This window comes from Parambassis ranga, chromosome 4 (assembly GCF_900634625.1).
Source record: "Parambassis ranga chromosome 4, fParRan2.1, whole genome shotgun sequence".
In the NCBI taxonomy this organism is placed as follows: domain Eukaryota; kingdom Metazoa; phylum Chordata; class Actinopteri; family Ambassidae; genus Parambassis; species Parambassis ranga.
In genome coordinates, this window is record NC_041025.1 from 21,995,143 (window position 1) to 22,003,901 (window position 8,759).

Consider the following 8,759-nt stretch of genomic DNA (forward strand, 5'->3'; position numbering starts at 1 on the left):
ATACAGATAATGGACCTTGTTATATTTTTCTTCATAAGGGGTTTCTTAGTCTGGCCCGTCACCTAAGACCTGTTGGAAGACCCTGCTGGGGGCATTACGTCCCCGACAACATAGATCCTAGGACCATTCGGACACTCAAACCTCTCCACCACCAGTCTGAACACAAAATTATTCCAACTTCATTGGCAACAGTGTACAAACTAGACTTGAATGCTTGAATACAATGAAAGATATCTGTAATTATGTCTTGAGAATTGACTTCAATGATTAGCTCGTCCACAAATCGCTCACAGATTCACTCTCTTTTGATCAATATGATGATGATATATATTATACTTATATATAAGTACAATATATATATATAAGTATAAGACTATTATTGTAAGTATGAGTTTCTCCAGTAGTTGCATTTTAAACCAGGTTTATTAACATTTTTCAAATAAATGCTTAAGCTTCAGCAGCTTTGGGAGGTCATTTAAGGGGCAGTTGGAGAGAAACAGCATTCCTCTCATTAGCACTAATTAATACAAGCCTCCAGTGACAGGCTGTGGAGGAGTTCATCAGTCGAGGCTCTCACTGGATGAATCAAACATGAACATGACTCCTTAGCAGCACCTGTTACACTGTGGTGTATCGAGCTGGACCGGGACAGGAGCGGAAAGGAGAGGGCCCACTGGGGAAATCAGACAAGAAGATAGGGTTGTGTGTGGGTGAGGTCTCAATCAGGGTCTGCCTTTTCTTACGGTCACGCCTCTGGTAGCGGAAGTTAAAGGGTGGACGCAGAGCTATGAATCCTTCAATTTCTTCTGAGGATGAATCCGAAGACACAGTGGTGGACGGTGGCTGTTGCAGGTTTACAAAACCTTCAGCGGACTCACTGGAAGAAGAGGAGACAGGAACAGAGGGGTTGAAAGCAATGCTGGGGTCGAGGGGCACGGGAAGAGCAGGTGTAGGATTGATCATTGCTGGAACATCAGCAGAGGGGGATGGAGGGTCTAATGGAACCGGCTGTGGATCCACGCCTGGGTCATCAGTCTCGGGTGGAAAGGCGGAGACCTCGGGGCCTGGGGGGTAGAGGTTGTGAATCTGCGGCTCCACCGTCTGGATGACGTCCACGTTCTGCAGACAAACATCACATCTTCAGTGGATGCAGAAAGAGTCTCAGTCATGCAATATTACACTACACACCACAGCTCTAAAAAGAACTGAGCAGACAGCATAATTACAGCACTGTACCATGCAATTTCTCTCTCTCTCTCTCTCTCTCTCACACACACACACACACACAAGAAGACACACATGTAAGATATGACAAAGTAATTACATGAAACCTTTCAGAGAGTTAAATGATCATTCTCAAGGTGGCTTTGGTGAAATATGAAACAAAACAGGACATAAAACATTCATCACATCGAGGTCAGGCGGTGTTTATATCTGCAGCTCCCTGCAGTGTGAGGTGTCCAGCACATTCTGTCAAATTTTAGATCTTTACTCACTGCTCACACACATTTAGTGAGTAAAGTCTGTTCATTTTGTTGCATTATGACACACAGATATTTGAAAAATCTAAACCAGGTTCACCTGGTCCTTACAACCACACTGAAAACTCTATATACATATAATATACATACAGTATAATGATTTTATACGTTAGAATTCTTTTGAAATTTCAGCTGCAACTAATAATACTGTTGTAGTGATAGTATTAGTATAATATATATATATATATATATATATATATATATATATATATATATATATATATGTATAATATATATATATATATATATATTATACTAATACTACTTGGATCAATATGTATCATAATTTCCTCTTGTTCAGTACCTGTATTTTAAACATCTCACAGGACACCCGAGCGTCAGGATGTGTGTCCACATCTCCGTGCACAGAGCCTGTACAGAAACCTGCAGTCTGAGAGAAGAAAAAAAAAAGATGAATAAAATGAATAAAAAGCAGATTTTTTTGGTCAGGATGTTTTTGTTTTAGTCAAAGCCGATTATTGAACCCATTTGGTGTCTGTTCTTAATCTGTTATGTCATCAAGCAGGACTGTAGTGATAGTAAACAAGAAGCTGGTCGATTATTATTAATTGATGTTTATTAAGTCTGCATCAAATGATGTATTTAAAAATGGTTCATTCATGAGACTAGAAATGACGTTAAAGTTTGGTTTTGGAGTGTTGCACTAATTTCCATGCACCCACAGGTCACATCATTCAGTTGTGTATAATTAAAGTAATGTGCTACCACTGGTGGCACAGGGATGCAGCAGTTAACACTGTCCCCTCACAGCAAGAAGGCTCCAGGATCTGGCTCAGTGTGGGTTTTCTCTGGGTACACCCAGCTTCCAGCAGGTTTGTTTAATTGGGGATTCTAAACTGGTTGTAAGTGCTATGTTAGTATGTAAATCTATGTCAGCCATACAATCTCAGAGCCATGGACAGCTGGGACAGCCTCCCAGCTGGCTGACCTTGTACAGGACAAAGTGTGTCAAGAAAATGGATGGATGTTGACATGTAGGCTTTTATGGTTATTGCATATAGTGTAATAGTGTAAGCTGGTTACCAGCTGGATTTCATCACCATGGTAACAACAACACAAAAAAAAGTGAGTGAAAATAAAATCAAACTGCGACTAACACCCATCCCACCTACACAACTTCTCTCCAGACAAGTGTCGTATAGCGTTTCTATCCATCATGTATTTTGCTATTTTGGGTGTAAACTTACCCATATGTGTGGAGGAGACAAAGTTCTAGTGGGATTACAACATTCTAAGTGTTTGCAGGTCCAAAAACACACCTGCAATTATGTCTTATGGCCAATGGTGTCGCCAAAGAGAAGAAAATATATCTTTGAGATTGTTGCTTTAATATCAGACATATAGCAGTATCACAAAAATGATATGAGTACCAAAACAACATAATATATGTTTCATGTGTTTGGCTGAGTACCTCTGTGTCAGACTCGACCGTCAGCCGCTGGCAGGTTCCTCTGTCTGAGATCCCCTCTGGACATTCTTGGACTGTGTACTCCACAAAGGTGGCTTGCACGGGCTTAACCTGACAATAATACGAAAAAGACACATAAACAGACAAATAAAACACAGAGATGAAAGGATTTTATGTTGCAATGCCCTGTAATTGCTATCACTTTGATCCGAGAGTTGGATTGTTGTTGTGATTCAAGATACGGCCCTCAAGGAAATGTCTTATTTCCTTCCCACACAATAACTTCCCAAATCTGTGCCTGACTACTCTATTATTGTATTATGGTTATTGTTCAGCAGTAATGTCATCTTACCCATAAAGATAACATTCAATTCATTGTTGAGCAGCGACAGCTTTATATGTAGGTGTACCTGTGCTGCAGCTCTGGTGATCCTCTTCACTCCGAGCCCGGCGCGTAGGGTGGACTGCCTCTTAAAGGCCTCCAGTGTGACCTGAGCAGCTGTCATTGCCTTTGGGCTGTCTTCAGGAAGCAGGAGGGGGCAGGTGGGACAGATCTGCTGGAGCTTCTCTGGGGCGTCTGCAGAGGACGGAAGAAAATGTAATCAACTTTTATATATTGAGTGACATTATATCACAGATTGAATAAAGGACATTTGCTTTGAGTGACCTCTGCAAATTATTGGCACAAAATCACCAGAAATTAACCAGAGAAAAATGTTTAAACAACCAGAATGAGAGTTTGAATGAGGTGAAACAGACAGTTTCATGGCCAACGATTTGATTAGTCATAGTGGGAAATACACAGGTGCAACTAATTATTAATTAATTATGGCTGAGTTCCATTTAGCTGTGTCGGTAAGCCATTGCTAATGTTATTAGTCACACTGTGTGCCTCTTCTTTCTCACAAACCTTGCATGTAACCATTGATTTATACACTATATTACATGATATATCAAATGTGCATCATCCACCTACAAGATTTGTGTCATTATTTGTTATTTATGAAAAGATAACTTTATTGTTTAAGCTCTGGATATCACACTTTTACTTGTGAGAAGCTTTATGTGAGCTTGTGCTGAAGTTACCTGGCACTAGAGCGCAGTCGTAGCTGTACAGGTAGGAGTAGCCCTCTGGTGTGTGCAGGATGGTTGTGTTGCAGTTGCCAGAAATTTGCTAAAGATAGAAATAACAGCAAAGACATCCAGGTTGGCAGGTTCACAGTCACTGCACTACAAAGACTTGGCAACATGTGACTAAACAGGTCCAGGAAAAAAGACTTCTGATGTGATCTTCTGTCAGAGTGAGGACATTTTTGGCTTATTTTTTATTCCTTTAAAAAGGGCTAAATTCTTGTGTAGCGGTTTAGATCGGGGGCTGATTGATAAGTTTGTGACCGCAATGCTCTTGTTGTGACATCCAGATTTTAACATCATCCAAATCTGGCACCCTAGGGCTTATATCTCATACGGTGATGATGATATTTCATGACTTTGGGATAAGGTGCGTACAAATGTTGGACTATGATTAAAAACACATTATATAAAAAGTGAATTTCTTCTTCTATATTAATTTGCAATAGCTGTCAATGGACTGTGGCTGATCCCAAAATGAGGAAAAACACACAGAAATTCTATGTAAAATCACCTAAAACTGTTCGTCCTTACTGTCTGCAGTGCTATGTTCACTTTAAAAGCGAGGGCCCTCACAGGCATCACATGTGTGTTTGTTTACATAACGTGTGTGTCCCCTACTGTTTCCATGAATGGTCGGACGTCACAGCGTTTCCATGGTTTTGGGCTGCGTGTGTGACACTTGGTCTCCAGGACGTCCAGGTCCAGGTAATACACGTTCCCTGCTGGGCCCTGACATTCACAACGCAAACACAACACAACAGTAAAACAGTGCAGGTGGGTTTTTGCTTAGCAGTGTTATATGCTGCAGTATTTTTATTTATGACTAAAGCAGTCTGCTGCCAAGTAGCATCATTTGTTCAGCTACACATTTAAGTAACCATTTAGGAGGAGAGCACTTTGTACAATATTGATTTGAGTGGCTGAAAACAAATGTCAACACTTTGAGCAGGTGTAATAGCAGCCTTTTCAGGTCACCGAGTTGAGTCTTAAAACATGATCTATCCGGCAGTCAGGCCACTGTAGCCTTCAGCAGCTGACAGCGTGATCGTCCTGCACTGAAATGACCTGCACTTTATTAACAGTTCAGTTACTAAATGCATTTTTTAATGAGGCGTGAAAAAGGAGGACTGCTTCTCCTGATCAGGATATCAGGTTCTTTAATTTTAATGTTGCAATAATTAAAAGCAATGCACACTAATCATTCAGGGCAAAGTGAGGACGGCATATATTTATTGTTGTTAGCCCTGATGCTGTTTTTTAATCCAGAGGAGTCCTTGAAAACAAAAACACAGCACCTTATTATAAAGACTGTTGATTTTCATATTGATGTTTTGGGTACTGCAGCAACAACAGAAGGGTAAAACAACCTTTCCACCCCCAGTTACGCCCGAACAAATGACAGACTGACAGCATTTTACCAACCTGAGCGTGCAGGTGGACGTTTGCAATGCGGTTCAGGGCGAACTTGTAGCCTTCTGTCCGATCCTCGTTGATATAAGTGACAGCGAGACGAGACAGCTTCTCCACTGCTTTGTCATTACAAGGGATGGGAGCAAGTTCAACAGGCATCAGTACAAAGCCGTCCCCGCACACTCGCAGCGCCTGAGTGGATATTAACAGTAATAATGTGCAGATGTTTCTGTCCATGGTGGCAGCAGTTCAAAGAGGAGCTGAAAGCACAGAGCTGAAGTTTGTTCTGTTGTGTTTGCCTTCAATGGAGGCAGTGACTTTTGGAATGACAACAGCAGGGAGATGTTGAAATGAAGCCAAGGACAAAGTTTATTTGATGACAGAAGGCAGGTTATTTGTGAATGAATGTTCCAATGATTTATTTAACCACAGGGGCACTCATTCAGGAGTGAATTCCTGTGTTTGTTTTATTATCAGTGTATAATAAGAGTAACTGTGAGGTGCCTTTATGTAAAGCCATTTAATGCAATAGATACCACACTGCATTAATAAAATGAGCAGTGTTGGTGCAGCTCTGGTTGTTTTTCTGATTGTAATATTATTATCCCACCACTAGGGGTCACTGTTAGTCTGGTAAGCTGCTCTGAACTGAACTCTGTTGCTCCACCAGACAGAACTGGGTTAATGATTCTCCAATATCCAGTTAATTACTTCCAGCATTAGTCTTTCTGATGACTTAGAACCTTATTTGTGTTCCCTCCCTAATTTAACATAAAAAAATGCCCTGGATCTGACTCAGTTTACTTCGCTGTATTAAAACGAGCAGCAGTAATTATTTTAAAACCGTTTTTAAAATCGTTAAAAATGTCATAATAATTGGGAGGTAGAGTATGTATTGTGTTTTAATGTTTCAGTGCAGTAAGCCAGACTGGCCTGTGTTTACGTGGGAGGGGTTAACATTGTTGGAGCAGTCGGATTGGTGCCATTGTTCATAACGAAATCGATTAATGTCCGTAACTGCAGCTGGACAAGCACACACACACACATCGTCTGTCTCCGTCACACATTTCATTTGTCACAGTTTTTAAGCAGCACACTATAGAACATTTCTCTGGTTTGACAGTCACTGGCAGAGACCCTCATTTCTGAGCTCACAGACAGTTGGTCTGTCAACATTCGCAGTCATCAGGGTCAACGTATATATATCTATGCAGGTGCTAAAACTGATGCAGCTGCTCATGAAACCTCTCGTCTTTTTTTTTTTTTTTAAATTATTATTAAATTTCAGACCATCTGTGAGTGCTACACACCTGAAGGTGACATGACTAAAGGCTTGTTAATGAATTGTGACACAAATAGGTGTGAAGCTTCCTGCTGAAAGCTGTTTGAGTGACTAATAAGTGGTGCTTCTCTCTTCTTTAAAGATGTCTGTCCAGTTTTTTACAATGATGGTTTAATTAACTTTTCTTTGGATCACAAGAAAGCGGTCCATAGCTGCAATTACATCAGCATCACTATCAAAATGGCGACCACCGAGCTACATCATGTCTGGGAAGATGTAGCAGTCTGAGCCTGCCAAATCAGGTGAATTAAGGCAGATGTTGTACACTCTTAAATCCACGTTCCTGGATGGCAGCCATCATCACTTAAGGACCTGTGGACAAGTACGCTCCTCCTGTCACTCTCACTGTTCTCTACTCTCAGAGTTTTGCATAGTATACCTGTAATAGCGTGACTGAAGGAAGGCCATAACCTTGATGGAGGCCTCACTGGTTTTGAGCTGAAGGCTCACTCTTTTGATCAATCATTCATTTCTAAGTAGAACTCACAACAGCTCTCCCTTATTGCTTTCTGCTCCCCTACCTTGTATCACCAAATGATGTATCAATAACACACCAATTTCCTGACTCATTTTCAGTGTTATTTGTGTGTCATTTTACACCACTTTTGCACTGATTTGCACTGAAATGGGATGTTTTTTCCCTTAAAGGTAGGGTAGGAGATTTTGAAAACTCAGTGAGAGTCAGCCAGATTTGGAAAGTAAACACACGCCCCTTTCTCTCGGAGCTCACCCCGAAGCCACGCCTCCCAATCACATGGACGCGCATCACCTGAAGACGAGCTGCGGTCTGTGACTTCGGCCATCATGCACGTACCTCTCTCGTGTGCGCAGAGCAGGAAGAGAGTGACAACCAGCCAATACTCCGCGCAGGGTCCACCCGGAGGATTGGCTGATGTTTTTAGTGTTTTATAGCTTCCACAGATGATTCATATTCTTCGTTTTAATGCGAAACTGCCGAACTAATCGGTTGCTATCGGATTGTAAAGAGAAGTTACACTAATTTAACAAAAAGTGCATCAGAATGAAATCTCCTACCCTACCTTTAAAATGTGTAAAAAGATGAGTGTCGGGTGATCATCAGCCGTCCCAAGTGTTTGAGTGTTATTTATGCGCCATGACATCACATTGACTTCCAACTTCAAAAAAGCAATGTATTCACATGTGGAAAGAGTTAACCATTTCCACCTGCTCTTAGACCTTGGGTTAAGCTAAGCAGTTGCATCACATGAAAGTCTTCTCACCTGTGCAACAAAGTCAAACTATTCCCTCAAACCATTGCTACTCCAAGTCATCATCATCTTGTAAAGTAGCTGTAAAAAACCTTTTTGTTCTCATCTTTCATGTGGGTAATTTTCCTTTTTGGCAGCCACTTTGGTTGAAATTACACCTAGAGTGGTTAAAAAAAAATGTAACACCATATTCAAATGTAGCCGGGTCTTTTTGCAGGCATCTGTCCAGGGATAATCAGTTAATCCATTTCAAATAGTCAGTGAACCAGGTTCAGCTCTCAGCACAGGCTGGAGGAGGGAGACACAGACACAGAGAGACTCACTCAGCGAAACAAATTCTACTAATATCAGAAGAAGAAGAAAAAAAGAGCTGCCTCAGTGTTGTGTGTGTGTGTGTGTGTGTGTGTCTTTGCGCATGTGTGTTTCCATACAAGAGAATGTGAACTGGTGTTTGCCTGTGTGCACATTTGACCGTGCTGAGCCGTGCATTCATGCGTCAGTGTTACCGGGAGCCAGTTGTGTTGCAGCAGAAAGCAGAAAAGAGTCTGTGGGGGAGAGATAAGAACGGCGAGGCTGCTCCAAGGACTCGCTCTAACCAGCACAAACGCCAGACCCAAGTTAGACAAACCTCCTTTGATGTGAGCACAGAGTAATCTCCCCTTCTGCTCGCTGCA

The 8,759-nt window shown here is 41.5% G+C and overlaps 1 protein-coding gene across 1 annotated transcript; it reads right to left on the reverse strand.

Annotated features, from left to right (window-relative positions):
• Positions 1–404: 404 nt before the first annotated feature.
• On the reverse strand, positions 405–5,819 carry LOC114434789 (alpha-2-HS-glycoprotein). The gene is made up of 7 exons (XM_028404188.1): positions 5,527–5,819; positions 4,723–4,833; positions 4,057–4,144; positions 3,381–3,547; positions 2,974–3,081; positions 1,846–1,932; positions 405–1,119 (listed from the first exon to the last, which is right to left on the reverse strand). The coding sequence occupies exons 1-7, from the start codon at positions 5,749–5,751 to the stop codon at positions 619–621; spliced, it is 1,287 nt and encodes a 428-aa protein (XP_028259989.1). The 5' UTR covers positions 5,752–5,819; the 3' UTR covers positions 405–618.
• Between the last annotated feature and the right edge of the window lie 2,940 nt (positions 5,820–8,759).